At 34.1% G+C, this 23,863-nt stretch overlaps 2 protein-coding genes and 1 pseudogene across 2 annotated transcripts; all 3 read left to right on the top strand.

Annotated features, from left to right (window-relative positions):
• Nucleotides 1-1,497, top strand: LOC120338057 (aflatoxin B1 aldehyde reductase member 2-like). The gene is made up of 2 exons (XM_078117370.1): nucleotides 1-140; nucleotides 433-1,497. Exon 2 carries the CDS (start codon nucleotides 527-529, stop codon nucleotides 1,490-1,492), a length of 966 nt encoding a protein of 321 aa, XP_077973496.1. The 5' UTR covers nucleotides 1-140; nucleotides 433-526; the 3' UTR covers nucleotides 1,493-1,497.
• Nucleotides 1,498-1,800: 303 nt separating this feature from the next.
• LOC120338254 (aflatoxin B1 aldehyde reductase member 2 pseudogene) lies at nucleotides 1,801-2,763 on the top strand (annotated as a pseudogene).
• A 717-nt stretch (nucleotides 2,764-3,480) lies between these two features.
• Nucleotides 3,481-18,689, top strand: LOC120338252 (WD repeat-containing protein 70-like). Its single transcript, XM_039406212.2, has 13 exons — nucleotides 3,481-3,660; nucleotides 4,228-4,270; nucleotides 5,279-5,423; nucleotides 6,015-6,205; nucleotides 7,022-7,175; nucleotides 8,572-8,694; nucleotides 9,443-9,574; nucleotides 10,119-10,303; nucleotides 10,867-11,005; nucleotides 11,918-12,098; nucleotides 12,650-12,766; nucleotides 12,981-13,143; nucleotides 18,199-18,689. Exons 1-13 carry the CDS (start codon nucleotides 3,528-3,530, stop codon nucleotides 18,329-18,331), a joined length of 1,839 nt encoding a protein of 612 aa, XP_039262146.2. The 5' UTR covers nucleotides 3,481-3,527; the 3' UTR covers nucleotides 18,332-18,689.
• Nucleotides 18,690-23,863: the final 5,174 nt, after the last annotated feature.

Raw genomic sequence — 23,863 nt, 5'->3', positions numbered from 1 at the left:
ATTCGACATCTGTATTACATTCAAAGTCTTAAATATTTCAACATCTGGAAGGATCTTTGATTCGTCTGGTGCTATTTCTTGGGAATATTGCCATTTGCCAACACAAAGATTTTTTGAATAATGGAATGAAAATTGCGAAGGTAATATAAATATTGGCATTGGCATCAAAGTTCTGTGGAACATAAATGAATTAATTGCTTTCTCGTGTTCATGCATCATCCAATTTTTCTACATTCAGGTTCAGGAATTCTAATGGTAACAACTGTTCATGAAAGATACAAAATCATCATTGATGATTTTATAAATTGTCATTTAGGTCCATCATTTATCATGATATTGATTTTAGAAATTCTTCTGTACTGAACAGTCACCATAGTTATGCCAGTGTTGGGCATTATATACTTATATTTTTTATTCTCTATTCCGGAACAGACCATCAACATCATATACAGTATAAAATATATAAATTGCTGATTCATAATTACGCATGTGGGGAAAGTGAACCAACGAAATATCGACAATACAAATGTCTGTTTTAAAGACAGTTCTTGGTTCCATGGAGATTGCTGGCAGGGTTATGCTACCAGAAACTAAATTGATGCTCCATTTATTCCAAAAATACAATGGTGTTGAAATAGACTCTGCTTTCATGTATGAAGATGGAAAATCTGAAGAATTTCTTGGAAGGTTGAAGGACAAAACATCAAAAATTAATTTTGAATATGCCACAAAAGCTAATCCTCTCGAGGGAAAAACACTTGGTGCAAAAAGTGTGAGAGTTCAGTTGGAGACGTCGCTCAAAAATCTCCAAACAGATTCTGTGAGTATATTTTACTTGCATATGCCAGATCATCATACACCATTGAAAGAGACATTAAAAGCAGTAGATGAATTACATAAGGAAGGAAAGTTTAATGAATTAGGATTATCCAATTATTCCTCATGGCTTGTGTCCGAAGTTGTCAATTTGTGCAAGCAGAACAACTGGATTCAGCCCACAGTTTATCAGGGAATGTACAGCGCTTTGACTAGAATGGTAGAAAAAGAATTACTGCCCTGTGTCAGGTATCATAACATGAGGTTTTATGGATTTAGTCCACTTGGTGGTGGGCTTCTGACAGGAAAACATAGAATAGAAGATCTTCATGACAATGAACCTGGACGATTTTTTAGTGGAAAACGAGTTGATATTTATCGTAACAGATACTGGAAAAGGGAATATTTTGATGCTGTTGGGACTCTTTCTGAGGCAATTTATTCATCTTATGGTAATTCTGTTTCCATTGCTGAAGCTGCTATAAGATGGTTATATCATCACTCTGCACTTAAAGGGGAATATGGTGACGCAGTTGTGATTGGTGCCTCCTCTGTCGACAACCTTAGTCAAAATTTGTTATATACTACGAAAGGACCTCTAGATGAAAATGTGGTTTCAGTCATAGATAATATATGGAAAAGGACATCTCATTTGTGTCCCGATTATGCAAGATAACTTATCCTGTAGTATAAATACTGGTATTCCTATACTCATCAACGTCTCTTCGCAGACCTTTTTTTACTACAATCATGGCTCTCCTATTCTACAAATTCAGCAGTTTATTACTTGACACTATGATACACTTTGTAAATGATTACCTCAATGATTGCAGAGTAAATGATAAACTGTGTAAGTAAGCTTGCTGTGAGTGACCTTACGTACTGCATTTAGTCTGCAAATGTTTATTGCTATCAGTTAACTTTTTATAAAAATTGTTAATATTCAGTATCCTCACCTCAAATTGTTATTACTCATAAATCAAGATGTCATCAGTAAAGACGGTGTTTGGATCTATGGAAATTGCAAGACGAGCTGATATGAAAGAAAGCAAAAAAATGTTGGATGTGTTCCATGATTATGGTGGCAGAGAGATTGATACAGCATATGTTTATGGTTTAGGCAAAACAGAAGTTTATCTTGGAGATTTAAAAGACGAAATAAGCAAAGATTTTGAATATGCTACAAAAGCAAATCCTTACGAAGAAAGGACACTCAATGCTGGTAGCGTTAGGTTACAGTTGGAGACATCTCTTGAAAGATTGAAGAGAAAGCAGGTAGATATATATTATCTTCATGCACCTGATCATGTTACTCCTCTGACTGAGACTCTAAAAATCATTGATGTTTTGCATAAAGAAGGAAAATTTAGTGAGTTTGGTTTGTCTAACTATTCTGCATGGCAGGTAGCTGAAATTGTTAATTTGTGCAAGCAAAATGGATGGATTCAACCTACAGTATATCAAGGGATGTATAACATTCTGGAAAGGTTAGTTGAAAAGGAACTTATATCTTGTCTAAGATACTACAAAATTCGGTTTTATGCCTACAGCCCTCTGGCTTCTGGAATCCTGACTGGAAAACATAAAATGGAACATATTCCAGAAAATATACCTAGTCGTTTTTCCACTGGAAAATTTGCTGCCGTATTTCGGAATTTTTATTGGAGACCGGAGTACTTTGATGCTGTCGAAGATATCCGCACTGCAGTGTCTTCTGTGTATGGAATTTCAGTCTCTCTGACAGAAGTAGCAATGCGGTGGATTTACCATCATTCCGCACTTAAAGGTGAATATGGGGATGCAGTTATATTGGGTGCATCATCAGCGAAACAACTCGAGGACAACTTGGAGTTTACAAAGAAAGGTCCACTTGATCCCAGTGTTGTTTCTGTCATTGAAAATACTTGGAAATTTACAATGAGAATTTGTAGAAATTATGGACTTTAAATTAAACTAAATGTCCATGACCTTTTCATCTTAAAATTTTTTTGAAAACTTTGAGATTTCTTTACTTTAATTTACGGTACTCATGAATCAGAATACAATGTTTATGCCATGCACCAGAAGGTGTTAACCTGTTATTCCAAATCTACCTCGATGTCTGCTTACTGAGGAATATTTCATAGGTCTTTAACTACTAACAAACTTATATTGAAAATATTTATTTTTCACCATTTATAGATACCATAGGGAAAATTATGTACTTTGAATCTGATTTTTCAAGAACTAGTGCCTTATCTACTGTATCATTTCATAATGCTTCTTAAAATTAAATTCTAAATATGTCTAAATTTGTATGGTTATAAATTAAGTAATATGTTTTTTGCACTGTTGTTAGATTATATAGATGGGCTGTTTTTTTCATGTTTGAAGTTTATTCTGTGATGTTTTTTGAGTCTGATCATTGATCACTGTTGTGAACTACTTTTCTATAAGAGTCTGTCTTTGTTAATAATTCCACTCAGTATAACCATTCTCTCATTTTACTGTATCCTTGCAGTCATACAGCTATTATCAAAAAAATTCATCTTATATCTAATTTTCTGTAACATGTTGTATTACTGTAAGTTTTATTTATCGAGTGAGCATCAATATTATCGCTTATCAGTATATTAATTAATTAGTGGGGGAATATAATTTAATTGATTCAATTTTCTAATTCAGCAATATATTAATATTATATACTTAGATGCAAAAATCTAATTTAATAAATGTCGGGTGAAAAGTCCATGGAGGAAGTGATGGGGTTTGGCGGGTTCGGAAAAAAAGCAAAAACTTTCGATTTGGATGCATTATTTGAAGAAACCAGGAGAAATGCTCAGGAAAGAAGTAAAAAAGTTTTAGGTGAGCTTCATTTTGAGCACTGAGTAAACAAGGGAAAACTGTTTCCTACAAATGATTTTTTCTCATTTTTCATAAAAGTCCATTGCATGCGTCTCAGTAATTAATATTGTTTTTCAGAGAAAAGCAAACCTATAAGTTATGCTATTGACTTGTGTGAATAGTTTACTATTTCATATACATACTGCAACAAAATTTTTGAATATACTTTCAAATGTTCAACATTCAACAAAGAATTTCACACAAACCATCATAAGTTCGTAGAAATTATATTTGGTGCTGCACAAAGTTTGAAAAAACTATTGCTTTGTGTAATACAAAATAAAACTAATTTCAATTTTAAGTCAAATGCTCAAAGATATCAAATTTTCAAATAGGAAAATTTAAATTGTTGTTAAAATCAAGAATTACAATCAAGATGTGACATTGTGTGCAGACCAAAGAATCTGTTAATTTCAATTGAAACCATTGTGATAAAAAGTCATGCAACCATTTTGGTCTTGTTTTGTTGATATTATAATATTGCATATAGGCTATAAACTTATCCATTCTTGATAAATATTTATTCAGAAGACAGAGAGAATTCAGATGAAGAAAAGCAAGATACACAGAAGTAAGATTGATTTAAATAAATGCAAATAACAACAAATTATTTCTAGTACCTATTATATTTGATATAATTTCCATGTCCAGTACTTGCATCGTTGCATGTTTCTCTTTTCCCTTCCATATCTTATTGGTGGATTATTTGGTGGATGCGATTTTCTTGAACACTCTTGAAAATAATGAGCAAGATTTTTTGAAAAAATTGTAACAAAGATTTGCTTGATTAGCAATTTAAAGATAACAAGCTTCTATTTCTGTTGCCATATTTGAAAATTACATTGTCATATTTCGAAAATCATGGTTTAGGATTGATTTGGAAGAAAATTGACAAGTAGGCGCAATGACCTAGCGTTTTACTTATCTTTGTTGGCATCACAGATAACAAATCTTGTGTTCAATAAATCCCATGCCCACCGCGTCACCCAATATGTCATTAATTGGGTGAGCATTGGGCAATGTCAAAAAATTCTGGTTTTTACAAAATACCGGTAGTAGTTGTATAGAAACCTCATTTTGTGCCTTCAACAACCCATGGTCATTTTAGAAGCCGTTGACTGTAGAAGGTTTTTCAAACTATGCAATTTTATAGACCATCCCTATCTAGATCTGAGTATTATACTTTGTTGTTATTTGGACACAAAATGAATTGTATTGATTAATTGATGTTGTTGGGATGAAACTGCAGCAGTTAATAAAGATGGTTTTAGTGGCAGGATGGCCTATCTGTTGAAGCAGTAGAATTAACTGTCTTGAAATCACAGATTACATATACTATTTTTGGTTTGTATTTCATACCCACCATCTCACTCAGGGTGTGAGAAATGGGGTATAGAATGCTAAACCGGAAAGATTTGGGTACTTAAAAATAATAGTAACTCCTCACATATCGATAGATAATAGTGTGACAGTGGCTGCGTTTATAGGGCCTTGTTTGGAGTGGTGTTGGAATATAAAAAATGCTCATATATCCGAACATTGTTCTTTTCTTTTCAACTAAGTTTGATTTCATTTGCAGGGAAGGGAGTGATGATGAATTTATTGGGCCTCCTATTCCTTCCGGAATCGACAGTCAAACTACTGACAATATTGAAGATGATGACTCAATCCAGCAAGGATCTTCCAAAGCTGAAGGTCATGTTGAGCCCACTGATGATGGAGAAGTAAGTCGATAGGGGAGTGAAAACCTGGATGGGGGTTACCTGTGTTTGAGGGTGATGTGGTATTATGAAACTTGTTTTGTATATGAACCAACTGTACAAGGATATAAAAACCTGGTTCAATCGTTATATAAAAATATTGATTGTTTCACAGCTTGCCAAATTTCTTTTTGTCAAAAGCGTGAAGTTTTCAGTCATGAGTTAGACTCAATAGTGAGAAGTCAGATTAGTTAAGCCAAAAACATTATTTCATAAACTGAAACCTGTTGGATATTAAAAATAGGGTTTTTAGATGTGTTTTCTATAAAAAAAAAGAAATGAAGTGGAACTTCGGATGTCCAAAGCCCGTTGGCGACAACCAAAAAACAATGGTACATGACATGCGTATTATGTACCTAGTTTAAAAATTTGCACTCATGAGCTCCAACATGCCACTCGCGTGCTTTGATCATGGAAATTTACAAATGGTTGTTATCAAGCATTGAGCACGCAATAACTAGTAAATGTTTGTCAACTCTGTCATACTCTGAATCAAGTCTTTGACGGGTATAAAGTAGCAAGAGGAATTATTTGTTTTATAATCTAATTTTTCAGAATATCACAGTAGTGCCTGCAACCCATGAAATAACCCTCACACACGGAGTGAAAGCAGTTTCTGCTCTTGCATTGGATCCCGCTGGTGCTAGGCTCGTAACTGGAAGTTATGATTTTGATGTCCATTTATGGGATTTTGCTGGCATGGACAATAGCCTTCAGTCTTTTAGACAGTTTACACCCTGTGAGTGGTAAGAGTAATTCTAATGTAAAATATTTTTTGAATAGTGTGAAATATTTATATTTGTGGTAATGGAAAACATTGGTTTTGCTCAGTTACTGTTTGTCTGGTATAGCAGAGGCAGTGTCAGTAAGTCCTTCTAAATAGGGGGTTTAAACAATGCCTATGCTATACCTAGAAAATTAGCTTGCAAAAGAATCTAAAACAATATTGGAAACAATGTCTATGATTATGCCACTTGCTGACTCATTCATTTTTTAGTGTTATGGAATTCATGCAATCTAAAACCCATAGCAGTTTATTAAATATGATATCATAATCTATTCAACGTAAGTACACGATTGTACATTGCTTTTATTGCTCGCTGCATCAGTGTGCAGCACGTTAGGAATTGGACAAAAAAACAACACTACAATCAACACACAACAAACAACACTTAACAATCCGAGAGACATTGTGTGGCAAATTGTCTGATTTGCAACACTGTTTCTGCTCTGTTGTCTCTTGTGTTGTTTTAAAAAATATCAGGTTATCTGTAAAAATATCTCAATATCCCTATGGTTACGGATGATTTAGGTAGAATATCAAATTGATTGAACATACTTCACGAATAAACCTTTTTATCATCATAATTCGGTAATTTTTAAACAGAACTCCCTTGAAACTGAGAAGGGATATAATGGAACGTCATGTTTTTCATCTGTGTACAGAGTATCCTTTCTGTGTACAATGCCTAGTATAAGTATACAATGACTGCAATCCGTGATCAATGAATTTTTCAATCAGTAAAAGTAATTTTATTATTAATTCTAAAATATTGTTTTAGTCATCAGATAAAGAATATTCAATACAGTAGCACTGGAGAGAATGTGCTGATTGTTGCAGGAAATTCTCAAGCTAAAGTTTATAACAGAGATGGATTTGAAGTTCTTGAATGTATAAAAGGAGATCAGTATCTTTCGGACATGTATAGAACTGCGGTTCGTATTTCTTCATTGCTGTGTGGCCATCAAGTTTCAATATTGTAATACAATCGTAAATTGTTACATCTGCTTGTCACTCATGCTTATGTGATCAATGCCAGTAATTATTTATGTTGTGTGATCATTTAAATATATGTGTGATGATCAAAAAATTTAAAAAACTATATTACGCATAGAACATAAATAAAACTTTTTACTTTTTAAAACCACATTTTGTATTCTATCAACAATTCTCAACTCGACTAACACATTTTACACCAAGTAAAATGTAGAACTACCGTATTTGATCGTTTTGATGCCCGGGCCCATATTCAAACCGGCCCTTATTCAAGCACGGGCGCTTGTTATTTTCGATTGTTACAATATTTAATATATTGTTATTTCCAGTTCTCAAGTATGATTTAAACAAGAATAATGATAGTTTTGACTTTTTCTACGCACCGCAGGTACAAATCCGCAAAAGAAGAAAAGTTTTGCGACGCCCTATCAATATTGAAACGACGCACTAGGTCGTTGCGATGCCCAGTTTGAGAACCATGGTGTTACGTAATCAATGCTATCTGTTATGTACTTGGACGCCTAAGGCGTGAGTGTGATCTACCGGCGCTTAAAATTCAACAGCGTTGTGACAAAAGCGCTTCTTATTTCCTATTGTTCTCTACCACTGAAAAATCAGCTTTTACATCGGGCGGATATTCAAGCACCGGCTCTTATTTATTTTTATGTTCTGTTCACACGGGGGCTATTCAAACGGGACCTTAATCAAGATCGGGCGGTAAAACGAGCATATACGGTATGCCCTTATTCAATCTTCCAAAGTTTCCTTCGAGCTCTGCAAGTTATTTTTTGACCATTTAGTATCTGAGACACAAATATACTGAACCACAACGCTTAATAAAATATGAATACAGTTGAAATTCATCACTTTGATTGCTCAATATATATTTAAAGTTTTATAGTAATAAAGTGATTTTGTTTTTGTATATTTGTCATCAAAAATATATTGTGGTGGTTTTCTTAAAAACTATCACTATTTTTCAATCCTGAATTTCTCGAAAGTATTCCTAGTATATTATTTACCATGAATAGGAATCGGGGATGTATCAAATATTCACATGTATTTTGCCTTTGGTTTTTGTAGGCCATCTTCGAACTGTAAAAAATAGACTTCAAATCGCTGTTTATTTACAGAAATTTCCATAATTAAATTCATTGAATATGCATGGATATTCACATGTTTTGGGTTGAAAATTAACCAATTTAAAAATGTGTGCAAAATCCCACACTTGGAAAATATTATTTTGGCATATAAACGGAATTGGTCATTATTTGCCCATTTTCGAATATACCTACCGTAAGTCTTTTTGATGATTGTCATCATTGTCTGTTTTAGGGTCACAATGCTATGTTAAACAGTGGATGTTGGCATCCTAAAGTTAAAAGTGAATTCATGACCTGTTCTAATGATGGTACAATAAGAACATGGGATGTCGGTTCAGAGGGAAAAAAGTGCAAGGTTAGTGTAATATTCAGAAAAATGATTCTACTGAGCTGAATACCATCATTCTTTATTATTAAACAGTATATTTTCTATATATTGACTTTCAAATATGACTCGTTTAAATATTTTTCACAGCCAGTTCCTTTTTGGTATAGGACTGTGAATTCAAGTTGGATGTCTTAGATCAGTGGTAGACTCAACCTCTTATGTGGCTCATGGCTCCCTTACAGAGGCTTTTAGCATTCCTCTTATGTGGCTCATGGCTCCCTTACAGAGGCTTTTAGCATTCGTGGCACAGAATAATTTAATGAGACTTTCATATCCCCATAACTTTTTCCTAATTAATTATCGATCTTAAGATCGGTAAGTATGTTGATAGGTATTTGTCTGTTAGATACACGCGATATCTCACAAAAGCGAGGTTGAATCTGCTCCAAATTTTGCATGTGCATTCATCATAGTTCGGAACAGGAGCCTATCGATTTTGGATGGATTATGTCGTATAATTAGCTAGTTATTAATTAGTTAGTGATGGAGCCTATCGATTTTGGATGGATTATGTCGTATAATTAGCGAGTTATTAATTAGTTAGTGATGGGACACACGGTGTCACTATGGAGTAAGACCACTGTTTTGGGGGATCCCCTAACCTCCGATCGATAAGTCTTCGGTTTCCAACTAAATTCTAGTTTTATTCTTGGAGATTTATGGACATCAATCGTTACTGTTCAACTTGACAGACATAACTTTTCTTCTCATGTAGAGCGTAAGGAAATGTAAAGACAAATCAGGTCGTCGTGCAATACCGACATCCTGTTGTTATAGTCGTGATGGAAAACTTCTTGCTGCTGCTTGCAATGATGGTTCTATTCAATTATGGGATGAAAAAATGAAGGTTTGCCATTTTTGGATTGTTTATCTATGTTACTCTAGTTGGATTTGTCATTTTACATGTAGTCAAAGTGTAATTTTGCAGTTGTTGAAGTAAACCTGACAAAGCTACGAGGGATGTAAAGATGTCAGAAAATTTTTCATTGGTTTTGCAAAACACTTCGTTTTCATGTGGTTTCTTTAGTCCTGTTCCCATTCAGACTTCGAGGATAGAATTTACATATTTATCCCTGCTTGTGAACCCACGCAGAGAAATAAGAGATGTGGTGTGGAGTGTATTCCTGACACTTGGCACGATGCGCCACATCGTCGAGGTCAAGAGTCACTAATTAGTAGTAACCAAAGTCAAAATTTACAATTAAACAAAGACAATGGAAGAAGGTTACATCACGGTTTTTATAGTCTGAATTTGGTTTCTCAGAATTAGGACCTTGAGTCGGGTCAAAAATGTTTAAACTTGAGTTTAATAAAGACTCAAACTTGACATAATGTTCACAAGAATTTCATTCAATTATAGATTCCGTAATGGAACCAACTGTACATTCCAGGTCCACACTTCACATATATTGCATGGATGTCATAGTCATGGTACTGATACATCATCGATATGTTTTTCATACAATCAACATTCTTTTTGTACGAGAGGAGGAGATGACACTGTAAAAATGTGGGATATTCGACAATTTAAAAGACCGACTGCCGTTGCACAGAATTTAGAAAACTTTTTCCCCATGTAAGTCAAGCGACTATATGATGATTTTTATGAATTCTCATGCATTATGTTCTCCATTTTGTAAATACATTCAAAGATTGAATATAGGAGGTATAATATAAATAAGTGCATGGTTCACCATATGATTAAGCAGTCTTATCAGGAGCTGGAGGTCAACTTTTCAGAGCAAACGCCCACTTTTATAGCAAATTACTTAAATAAATGCTCCTATGTTGACTAGGAGTGAGTATTTAAAGAAAAGCAGAGTTTTGTATTGTTTTGCAAAATTTTGTTGTTCTTGTTGGTGTTTGGGTCATTGTTGCTGCGAAAAAAATAGGCCGATGTGAATTGCCATAATGGTTTAACATGGAATATCTGATTTTAAATCTCATATTATTCATTCAACCTTTTTGTTTTAATTTACCATTGCACTTGATGGGTGGCACACTCTTTCTGTAGCTGGTCTAAAAATTAAACCCGCTGTTTATATAACAGCCCAAGTCGCTCTCTGTAGATGAAACAATGCAAATTGTGGCCATTGCCATATATCTATATTTATTCTAAACTTGATGTTCTTTACACAGGACTGATTGCGTATTTAGCCCAAATGGAAAGTTGGTTGTGACTGGGATATCTGTGAGGAAGGGTAAAGGACCAGGAAAACTTATATTCCTTGATACTGATAGTTTGGAGATTCTTAATGAGATGGAAATATGTGACACTGTAAGCTCTTATGTCATAACATGAATAGAAAATGAATTTGTGTTTAATATAAGAATTAAAATGATTGTCAACTCGATTAAGACTCGACCAGACCCGAACTCCATTCTGAATAGGCCGCATTTATGCTAATTTAAATGTTGTCATTACATTATCAAATATTGGTACTCGATTAATTCTCAAAATAACTTCGCTTTAACAGAATATGAAAGTTTCAAGTCCTGTGTTCATCCATGTTCATGAAATTTGCTAATGACTAAAAAAGTACTTGTGGGTGACAGTTGTGACTTCTGACAAAATAGCTGTAACTCTTCTTGAGTAGGTGTCCTATGAGTGAAATAACTTCATAATTTCAATTCAAAAAATAGTGGACGAATTTATCAATTCGTAGAATGATATGATATGACCACTGGCCAGGTTGGTTATTTAATTAAATAAATCCAACCAAATTCAGGACAAAAATATAATTTTGTGTGCAGGTAATGCATTGCGTTTATACCAGAATATGCCGTATGTTGTTTACATTTAAACATTTCACTCCTAAATATTTTTGGATATTTATCATGATGATAAGCAGATTGCAAGGTATCACTATATTAAATATTGAACTTCCCTAACACCTTCATATTATGAGTGAATGTTACTAAAAAATCTGGTGGTATCAGGTAACTATGAAGGCTAGGAAGTCTGTTGGGGTCTGTTCTGAAGATACTTCTGCATTCTTTTTCTGTTCCTCATTTTCTACTAAACCATTCAAAGTGGGCTCATTTCAACATCTGGAAATGGTGAAACATTGCATACATTTCGGTTGGTCATGGCGGATATGATTCCCATGTAACAAGATCATAATTTTTGCCATGTTGCTGTTTCCTAAAGTGCTTTGTTCAGTAATAGAAAAATTTTGTTTCTTTTCAGAGTGTTGTGAGATGTTTATGGCATCCCAAACTTAATCAAATCATGGTAGGAACAGGAGAGGGAACGGCTAAAGTTTTCTACGATCCAAAAAGAAGTGTTCGAGGAGCTAAACTTTGTGTTGTTAAACGAAGACAAAAAACTAATCATGCCGAAGTTTTTATCAGACATAAAATTATTACACGTAAGTCATTTACGGTATATATATTTCTTTTACAATATAATATGAATTAGTTTCGTTTGATTTTGAATGGAATAATAAAATTTTTTGATAAGATTGAAAAATACAAAATGAGGTCAAAGGAACTGTAATGGAAAAAAATTTACATCCAAGCTCAAAGAGTGAATATAGGAGATCTATGAATGGAACTCTGATACAATCCTATGATACGCAAAGAAGTACCGGTAGTTTCTAATATCTGTTTCGAATAGGCTCTCACAGGCGACTTCATGTTATGTTGGAAGTCGTGGGACCATGCAGTTACTAGTCAGTCCCTGAAGTGTAGCGAAACATTTAACAATTGTTTATTCTGAAAATATGGACTTGATGGGGGAAGAACCAACCTGCCAAAGCCAGAAGTACAGCATAACTATCCCTTATGGAAGGAATTCGATCTAGCTAAACTATGATGCAATGTTAACACTTGACTCAATGCATCAACTCAGAACCCGTCTCAATTCCATGAAGGACAATATTAAATCTTGACCTAATAATATTGTTATATTCTTTAACAGCATACTCGCTACCAATGTACAGAGAGCAACGGGAGAGAAGTACAAAGAAACAATTGGAAAAAGCAAGAAAGGATCCAGTTAAATCAAGAAAACCACAACCACCATTATCAGGCCCAGGTTTGTTTCCAGATCTACTATTCGAGATTACGAGAGAATGTTCATGAAAGTATTCCAAGTCTTCATTGGATCGGATCTTTTGTGATTGGGATTTATGAGATTCCGCTTTCGCATTAAACTGACTTTATACAAAGTTCAGCGAACGAACCCCCAACTTTTTTCATTCACACGATGTCACTGTTAATCCACTTTTATTTCATATCACCTTCTTCAGGTGCTGGTGGTCGAATTACTGCTCACGGCGGCACTTTATCATCATACATCATGAAAAATATTGCTAAGAATACAGCTGATGATTCAAATCCCAGGGAAGCAATTTTACGTCACGCAGAAGCTGCGGTTAAAAATCCAAAATGGGTTTCTCATGCTTATGTTGAGTAAGTATATTATGATTACTCTAAATATTGTTGATGTGACATCAAGGATGGCCAAATTCGAATGTTTCGTTATTTCGAATACATTCTGGGAAACTATTTCTGAATACCGAATATTGAAATACATTCTAACATGGGGAAATTTCATGTGGAAAGTTGCATAAATCACAATATATTTCTGTTGATCATATCTGAAACAACATTGATATAAAAGTTATAGTGTTCTGTGTGTTGTTTGTTACCAGTTGAAATATTATGTGTTATGATCTGCTTGTCTGATAGTCAAAATCCCTAATTTTTAAATAAGATAGTTTTAAATTATTTAAATTAAAATAAATTAAAAAATGAAAATAAAATAATGAATACTGTATTGAATGTATTCAAACATTTGATTTGTTTTGGGCATTCCTGTGAGACGCCAGTGGACTTTTTTCGGGCGCTCCAGAAGTGTGTGTGCCAATATGGTTGTAACTGATTTTGTTCGCCTACTTTACATCAAGTTGTGTAAAGGGACTGAAACCTATGGGCCGAGGTATATTCACTTGGCTAACTCAGACAGTCCCCGGACTCGTAATAGAACCAAAATAATAAAAATCAAAATAAAATTATGGCCTAACTCTAAACTGTTACACATACTACGGAGGTACCCTTGTTTGTGCTATCAACAAATAAGAGGACCGTTTAATAAGAACCGTGTCAAAGGGTGGGTGTCAAGGTTTACTAATAGAAGTGAAAGCACTTTCAAATATTCTCTGTTCTCTTATGTAGCGTCAAAGTTTAATTTGAAAATGCACTCAAAAATATAATTTTGAACCCACATAACAAAAGACTTACCTTACTGTTAAAATATTTCCAGACAAGGATCAAGATGTGGGATGAATTACACTTATAATTGTGCAGATTTTACTCCGTAGTTTCACATAAAATGATGTCTTTAACGTTTCCTAAATTGGTCTCGTAAATATGTTCAATATTTACTTTTTGTTTGAAGTTTGTCATTATTTAACCACAATAATATAATCATCTTAGGCTCAATATATCTTTGTCGTCATGAAACTTGAAACAATTTTAAGATTATTTAAATGGGAAAATTACCTTAAATTGTTCGTGTTTATATTCCAAAAACCCAAGTTCTGAAACATTGTATTTTTTCTCAAGAGGTATTTTTCCATATAGAGTGATTCTCAACCAATTATTTTGTTTACGGATGCATAAAGGATAAAGTTATGAACAATTCAATGGGAAATTTACTGCTTTTTATATGTTGCGTGATCGAGTTCATGTTTGATTTGAGCGACCTATTATAATATGGTCTCAATACTATGAGGCGAAAAAATTTATTTCAAGAAAGCAAAAAGTTTGTTAATACAGTTAGTACAAAATGTAAAATAAATTTAATAGAGAAATAAAAATGCTGTGATTTGCTAAATATGAGGTAAATTACTTTCATTTGTAGATCAATATGTCAAAAAATTGTCTAGTCCGTTGTAAGATGAATATTTCACTTGATTGACTATGAAATAATAATAGTGAAAGGAATTAAGACTAAAAGTGATCTAGCGATCATTTTCCGGTTTCAAATACCATGTTTCAACTTCCGCCTCATAACGTTTCATTACTATCTAACTTGCATAAAGTATTTAAAATAATTTTGTTACGGAAAGGATATTTTATAGACACCGTATCAAATTCATTAATAAAATCTTATCAGAAGGAATTATTCAGACTTTGTTTCAGTTTTGACGCAAAATTCGTAGCCTGATATACTAATAAATTTGAATAAACTCGTTTTTATCAAATTTATATGTAAATATTTAACTTCTCCTGGATGCAAGACGATATTTATAATCTTGCAGGGTACCGGAAATTGTTTTGCATGCTTTACAAGTTACCTATCTTAGAATTTTTGCCGCTAAGCCGGGCATGTAGATTATATTTGTGATTCAAGGCTCAACTGTTATGAGAAGAAGGTATTGTTATCTCATATATATGACCTTATCCTGAGTTCGGGTTTTTCATACCAATTTGTTAAAAAATGGTTGAAAGTGAAGAAGTATTATTTTGTTTAGATAACATTAATTATATCGTGTGTCAATATTTCATTTTATGTACTCATTACACCTATAAGATATACAGGGTGTTCATGAAGTCTCATTACAATTTAAATTTTGTTATGGAGACTCAATATATCTTAACCCGGTTTGTTGAATTTAATCTGTTTTTCAAGTTTATTTTACTGTTTTTAAATACAAGTTTAGGGCGAGAGAACTTTATATGGAATCTATAAATTTCCTCTGCAATTTAAAAAATTTTAAGACTCCATCAACATCATATATAAATATTTTCCCCAAACTACCATTAAACATACACAATTCAATTTAAAATAACACACAAGACCCGATTCTGGATTAGCTAATTATTCCTAGGTAAGCATCAATCATTATTATATATATATCATTATAATTAATCATTATATATCAATCATTATAATATATATATATATATTTTTTCATGTTAATACTTTATGTGCCGAATACAACGACATTCCTAACAATATACCATAGTTCACTTCGAATAAGTCTCTAGACAAGTTGCACTAGCATGTGAGGAGCTAATATGGTACCTGATTCCACATATAGCATGCTGACCTCTGCTCTCATCATAGATGAAGTGACAGTCAAGGAATTTGAAAGATTTTTGATCTGTAGGGAGCAATGCCCAAAGCAGTGTAGATATATTTCACATGGCTTAATTTAGAATATGAACAAAACTCCAGGTTCAAATATATTTTTTTAGTTTGAAGTTATGAACCATCAAAAAGCTTTTTGTTTTAATGTAGTGGGTTTTTAGTTTATAACTTATGTCTTAATCTTAGGTGTATGTATTTTTTCGCTTAATAGCAACTTTCAAATCATGAAAGCAAGTGCTCATTAATAGATCGAAATAAGGTTAATGTTGTATATTTCTATTTATATAGTTTTAAACCAGTGTCGAATCAGTTGTCATGACAACGGAAACCATAGATTTTAATTTATAGGTTGTCATCAAAACTTGACTCCAGAGTACAATAAACTGATCAGATAGATAATGTTAATATGATGTCACCATGGATATGTTTTCATTATGCTGTGTTTCACAATCAAACCATTGTCTATCTTTGGTGTAACGTTAGTTGGTTTTATAAACTTAATACAAACTTTGTGTGGCGCTGTGGTTATATGACCTCGTGGATACATTTCTTGCCTATCTCTAAGAATAGAAACTGATGGTAATACATGTACTGGAGTTGTATAGTTGAATCCTACCTTGTGACATAAACAGTGATTCAAAATTTTGAGAACAGTTCTCATTCGTAACCAGCTCACCAACAACAGATTCCTTCATTCCGGAAAACCATGCCTAACTTATAGCTCTATAACAACACAAGAATATAACATAAGATTACCTGATAAGAACAACTTGAACGTCGTATATTAACTAATTTATGTTACACTATGCATTAGCATTATTCACTCAAATCTAATATATAACTTCTAAAATGCCAAATATAACATGAGTTGTCTAACGTCTAAAAAAAAGATAAGAATGGGTTCGGTGATTATTGCGACATCCCCCGAACAGGTTTGAATGAACCCTTGCGAACCCACTGGAATCCCATTACTGGAAATGGTGTATAAGTAAAGAAAACACAATGGGATACTCTCTAATTAAGCATGATGTGTTAATACACGCCTTCGTCTCATATACGTAGGAGCAGTATTTCTATCTTCATTTGTCATGAACTCAACTATGAGTTCAACTTTTCTAAAAATAAGAATAATCCAGCTTTATGGTTGGTTATTCTTTGTGTTGTCATAATAGTAATGAGAGTCATGAATGCCTTCTTTGCTATACTTTTCTGCCTGGTTTTGTGGGTACCTTTCTGCTGTATATACTACTATACAGAAATACTTGTGGCAGTAACGCAGAAAGGTCAAATATGGGAACGACATTTGAGAACCAGAATAGTTTTCAGTTACCGGTAATCGTATTCGACCTACTGGCAGTACAAATATAAACTATCTTTTAAACATTTTGTTTATGTAAATACTGAAATGAGTGAAAACTTTGAGGCTGAGAAATGGGCGTTTTTTACCACAAAAAATAAAATAGACTATTGTGTACTGGAGTCAATTTATTATTTAAATTATGAAGCACATAATTTTTGAGATATTACGGTTTTTCCTGATATTTATAGGACACAACGTTTTGAATTCTCTATTAGTTTATAATACATTTAATGTTTAACAAATAACAGTTTCATTGTGTTTTGTGAGTCAGTGACTTGTGGTTTCTGTGGTTCGTATCAATGTAAACTATACGAGGACTCGAAAACCTACACCTTTTTATTATGATGACATATCATCAGATTATAAAAATGACAAATTATTTCACAAAAATATTGATTCTTACTTAATCCTATTATGTCATAGTTAAGAGGTTGACTCAAAACTCTGTTTTCTTATTACCTGATATTTTGTGGACATAGATTTGATATGAGAAATTTACATCTTTGTGAGGATGATGCCATTAAGCCTTAGGACTGCTTTTGTATCCCACATGCATCAAAGGCAAAAGAATGGCAATAAGCATTGTCATGGCATAGATATAGGATAGGATTTACATATTTACCCAGGGGAGAGGAAAGCCAATAAGATGGCTTAATCATATGGCGAAGCACGCCCTCTCTTCCGGTTACCAGTCCATATTGAATATGGGTTTGATTAGCCAGTGATTTGTTTTCAGAAGCATGGACTTGATGGTGGAGGTAGCCGCAGTCGGCAATCATCTCCCACATAACTATCCCCTAATGATCTTTACTAAAACAGGTTAACTAACACCTAAATAAATAATTATTTACCTGCACTACCACCACTGGCACAAATAACAAGCCATGGAATACACTCAGCCATGGCTTTAGTTCAGTGGTTCACAACATTCCTCCTTTTGTCAGGCAATTTAGACCTATCAACTTAGTCCTGGGTTGTACTTTATAACTGATAATCCATGTTTTATCAGTTCACAACCTACACCAATATTTGAAGAAGAATCAGAGGAAGAACCGGAAGAACTTGAACCAGCATGGAAAAGATTAAAAAGAAATAAAGAATCTGCTGCAAAGAAAAAAGAAGAGGAGAAAGAAGGAAAATGAATCTAAGATATTTTTTTTTAATTTGGAATAGCGATATGGTTGGCAGAAACCCTGCATATATCCAACCAGTTTTTTGTGAGCAAGGGCTGTCGAATGAATCTCTGTATCATGATCGGAGTTGATTTTTTCAATGATACCAAAAACCAAACTAGTGTCTGTGTCTAGCTTGCTTACATCGCTATCAACTGTATTCTAATGGAAACTAAAGATTTCTCGTTTCCTCCAGATTTTCCTTCACCAGTATATTGGAATATTTTTTCATATGAACAAGGGTTTCGCGGGTTGTATGAATTACAATATGTCTTTTTATGTCTACTTTTTTATTACGGTTGATGCCTAATACACACAATTTTATAAATTGAATTGTGTTTCTTGTTTGTGGTATTAGAATGAATAGGTGTTATTTATAGCATATAGAGGTTTTCAGTCTAGAGAAATGCTCGCCCGGCTCCAAACTGAGAACCAATTTAAAAAAATGACTGGTTGAGCTCTGAACTTGAACAAACCTAAAATTTTGATCACAGTTCTGTGGAGTGTGAAAGCTTCCTTTAAATTTCTGTCGAGAATGCTCCGTGAACTGTTGATTTGAATTTTCTGTCCGTAATTTGGATAGGGTTTTCGTTACCAGTCCACGTCGAGTATGGGAATAGTTACCAGTGTTTGTTTCATATGCACGGACTGGATGGTTGAGGAAGGTGTAACCGGCCAGCGTATGAACTACCACGACGAGGAGTTCAGCAATCCCATCACACACAATTATCTACCACTGGATTCGAACCAGCATGGAGTAACCAGTCAAGCTTATTGCGTACGCATTATTGTGTTTCATTTCCCAGGGGATAAGATCCTTAAATTTTATCCTATCCTATTAGTTGTGTGTAGAACACACTAAATACTGTCATTCCTATTCTTAGATTGTAATTACCGTGTTCATATCAGGAATGTTCACACAATCACTGACGTTTGCAGAACTTGGCATATAAAATTGGTGCAGTTTTTTCTGTATATATCATACGGGATGAAAAAATAAAACGTTGATTTTCTAGTGGTAATTTCTGTTGTGGGCTATGCGGTGTTCCACTGCACTGCCCAATGCTATGACACAAGGCATCAAAAAGACTGATGAATCGAGCTTCCATGCCAAGGTGCGCGGCGGTGTGGCTCATCGTGCTAAGCGTTAGGAATACGCTCGCCACCGCACCTCTAATTACTCTGCGTGGGTTCGCAGGTTCGAATCCCATGCGGGATGGTTATGTGCCAGAGGATTGCTGGACTCCTCGCCTCCGTAGGGTGGTTCACGTAACCGCTGGTCGGTTACGGCTTCCTCCACCATCAGTCCATGCTCCCGAAAAATAAGTAACTAACTAATCCCATACCCGACATGGAATGGTAATCGGACAAGAGGATAAGCCATCTTATCGGCTTTCCTCTCCCCCGGGCTAAATATATAAATACTATCTAATCCTACTCCTGATGCGTGATTCGGAAAGGAGAGAGAGGCTATGCGATTTACACGCTCAGTCTGGACGAGGTTTAAAATACAGAAGTAGCAACTCAGTCATTTTGAAATAAATATCGGAGGAAATGTGGGAGAAATTACCGGAAAATAGTAGGTACGGTAATCGGCGGAAGTTGATCGACACTGCACGACCTTAGTGGGTGTTTTTTCGTGACTGAAACTTCCGCTTTAGAAGACAACTTCTATAACCATTGGTGCGAACTATCACCCAGTCGTGAGCAGAGGATAAAACTATTGCTCATTATCTGTGATCTATATTTGGCTGGCGATCTTGTTTTGGATACATTCCTTGCTATTTCGAGTCAAGTTTATTGTTTGTTTCGCGACGGAAAACGTGACGTGACAAAACCACAATAAAACAATAGAACGCAGGTGTCCTGGTGATCTGCCACAGGCCTTGCAAGCTTTGTCGCAAAACTACGGCTCATACATGAGTGCTATAAGCCGTACTTAGTGTCATTTCAATTCAAAGAGGTTTGCCCAAGGCTACCGGCACAAAAGTATCCGTCATGTATGGAGATAGACGTGATCGTGAAACGAGATTTTGATGAACGTTTGTCAAAGTATTGTCGTGTTACACTTGTCGCTTCCTGATTATAGCGAGGCCTGTCTGTGAGTGAAGTTCATGTCGGGTTCGGCGTATACTTATAGCTAAATTAGTATTGTTTGTTATTATTTTGAATCAGTGCAACACGCAGTGTTTGGCATCGGTCAAATACGAAGCAATCCCAAATATCCACGTGGTAGCATAAACTTGTGGTAAGACAATGTGCTTCAGTAAATTGAGACAAAATATGATATATATAAGAGCAATATTCTTCTAAAGTCATTTACGCTTCAGCTACCTAATATTTGAAGGCGATTTGCCTAGTAGTCGAAAAGAAAAAGCGCACAAATTCATTGATAAAAAAAAAATTAGCAAAACGCTGCAAAGATCGCCTTCGAATTAATGCGTAACAAATAGTCACGTGATCAATAGACGGGCTTGTATGCCCGCTGGAAAACCAACCAAGATCTGTGATCTGTGATTTCAAACACACTTACGCAATTCCGTATTGGAATTAGTAAAACAAAAAATGTTGTCATAAGTATATCTTAAATTGTTCTTACTGTTTTCGCGTTTGGAGGGAGGTATATCGTACACCTATTGTAAGCTTTTTTGGTTGAAATAAGTTATTTGTTCTGTATTTCGTTCTTCGCAAGATTTCGCCTGGTGTGGTTCTAGGATGCCTTTCTCATAACACTCAACAATGGCGAATGGAAGACATTTCTATTTACCAGTACATCTATCAACAAGATAATCACTAAACCAGCTGAAAATGAACAATATATATATATATATTTTTAGGCAATTGGATAGCAATTTCATAAATTCGACAAATTAAAATTAAGGTGACTATGCTGCAATGACCTTTGTTTTTTGGACGGGTCAAACCGCTCATTTTATAAACAGTATCAGAATTAATTAGCTTATTCCTTAGAAATCTATTTCTGTAGCTTTTGCTGATTTTAGGAGAAAATGACTTAATTTTGATTTTTAGATAAGCCGTAATAAAAGCTTTTATTTCGAAAAGGCTCGTTAGTTGGAAAACAAACATTGAAGTCGCTTTCGTTTTATGAGAGTTTTTTTGTTTTTAGTACTTTCCGCATTGTCAGAAATTGGAAAGAATTCGTCTATGTTTATATTGTAAACAATTTCTTGACTTTCATGATAGCCTACGTGCACTTCAGCGGGACATCTAATGATAATATTTTCACAGGTTTATTTGTGGATTTCAGGCCACACAACTCGCGAAAGTGGTTTTCCCTGTGAAGCATCCTTCCATCTAAAATTTTAATTGGAACGGATGGGAGTATAATTTATCCAGTGCAAAAAGTTAGCCGAATAAAAACTTCCGGGTCGATTTCTCAGAAAAACAATATTAAGTTAGATTGGCAATATGCAATGTATTTACCTAATGATGTATGTTTTTTTATTAATGGAAAAATGCGTGTCTAAAAGTAATTCGCATTTTAAAATTCTTTTAAATACTAAAGTCTGAGATCGATGATCGAACAACTGTATGGAAAAAGATAAAATCACTAACAGAATCTGCAAATATACAGAATTGGTATAGAAGTTATTAGGATGCCTAATAACCCACAAAGGAATTAACAACATTTAATCTTTTGCCATTTTTCACTTAAAAATAAATACTTATGTTATGTGTACATCGTTGTGTACATCGAACAAAATATCTATCAACCGGAATCGAGATGAACGATATTGATTGTTTGATATAAACACAAACTTACGGCGATAGGCCCCTACTGGTATAAACACTGAACTGACAATGCAATATGGTAGAATTTCTTTTCTCTTTTGCAGCACAAGCTGTCATTAAAATCTCATACAACATCGGAAATCCGCCGGAGAAATGTAAGTCGTAATAAAGGCCTAGGATACTCAAAGAATCAAAAGGCTCAGATGGTGTAATCCTATAGAATCCATTGCATTTCAGTTGATCCCGTATTGGATTTGTTTGGCGTGAAATAAGCAGTTTGCTAATCCACGATATAATAACTTCTAGTCTAGAAACTTTATCCTCCATAAGCAAAGCCAAATGGGTATCATAGCGGAAGAACGATCAAACTTTGGGCCACACTTATCAGAGACCTTGACTATTGATAGCCAAACTTGTAACTGGTTATTGCATTTCTGTAACACAGGGGTCGCCAATGAGCCATAAAAATATCCTTAAATGAAAATAACTATTTGAAGCGTTTGGGTATTTCAGTACACCGTGTTCATGTGGCTTGTGTTCGGTCTCCAATCATATCTTACACTCGTCGACATAAGACTTTGCATGCAAGGCTTCGTAAATAAGACTGGACATTAATCATTTCTAACTAAGTGACAAATGAGTTGGCTGTTTTATCATATCAAGATTGTTTATCAATTTAAAAAAAAAGTTATACATTTGTTATATTTCGGGGTGTGTCTGGTTGGAGTAAAAGTTCACCCTACTGAAATAGACAATTAAAATGAGTTCAATCAACAATCTAGCTAAAGACAAATACCTTTATAAATCATCATTATTTAGTTTTGGTTTTGTTTTTATAGTATTTTAAAAATTGTGTTATGGATCATCGAAAATATTTTTTTCTATAAGCAATTGACATGCACTTTTAGTTTATATTCATAACTCATTGTATTCCCGTGACGATCGAACAATTTCATCAAAATAGACATGTAAAAACATATAAAACCTATAAAATTTGTCTAATGACAACAATCTAGTGACCGAATATGACCTGAAATATTTCTATCAATTCAAAATATTCCAAATTTAAAAATAGCATCGTTCCATTCACAGAAATCATCGCAATCATCACAATAACCGGAAAAGTTTATATAAACAACAAACGTAATGAGACGCCAAATTGCTTTTGAAAGTTTTCTAAGTGAGCTTGGCGTTTATTTAAGTATTTTCCTCCTCTTAACCTTCGGACAGCTCAAATCCCTGACCATTTTAGGGGTCTTTTTAAACCTATTTTTTTTGTCAACCATTAAGCCCTAAATCTTAACTCATGGCTTTTTGAAAGCGTCTGCTAGAGTTCTATTCAGCAATATATCTTTAAAACACACTCATCGAAAAAAATTTTTTGCAAAAAAATTTCAAAAATTTCTAAAAAAAAATTGAACTTTGAAATATTTTGTGTACAGTAGAGGGTTAATAATTAATTCCTAATTAATTAATTTTTTCTTCAACGTTTTCGTCTAGTTTTTCCTAACATAACAATACCAAAACGACTATTATAGCATAAATGGTTATTACTCTGAAATTCACAATTGTATTTACAGTATTGTCAAGTTCAAGGTCAAATTACCGATATTGATGACGTCACAGCTCTTATTATTACTGCACAGACCACCCCCAATGCAAAAAAATTAAATTTTTTCGACGGAAATGCGCGTAGAACGACGTAAACAATCCCATACGCACATTTACGCGGTAAAATTACCATTAATT

This window comes from Styela clava, chromosome 10, assembly GCF_964204865.1.
Source record: "Styela clava chromosome 10, kaStyClav1.hap1.2, whole genome shotgun sequence".
Taxonomy (NCBI): Eukaryota; Metazoa; Chordata; class Ascidiacea; order Stolidobranchia; family Styelidae; genus Styela; species Styela clava.
Note: the sequence above shows the minus strand (reverse complement) of the source record. Positions and strands in the feature narration are given on the sequence as shown.

What these genes read in the sequence shown, in the direction of transcription:
- LOC120338057 (XM_078117370.1), top strand. Translation starts at nt 527, where the DNA reads ATGTCTGTTTTAAAGACAGTTCTTGGTTCCATGGAGATTGCTGGCAGG.
- LOC120338252 (XM_039406212.2), top strand. Translation starts at nt 3,528, where the DNA reads ATGTCGGGTGAAAAGTCCATGGAGGAAGTGATGGGGTTTGGCGGGTTC. An exon ending in GAAAAGCAAGATACACAGAA is followed by an intron (nt 4,271 to 5,278) that starts GTAAGATTGATT and finishes TTTCATTTGCAG; the next exon opens with GGAAGGGAGTGATGATGAAT. An exon ending in CGGACATGTATAGAACTGCG is followed by an intron (nt 7,176 to 8,571) that starts GTTCGTATTTCT and finishes TGTCTGTTTTAG; the next exon opens with GGTCACAATGCTATGTTAAA.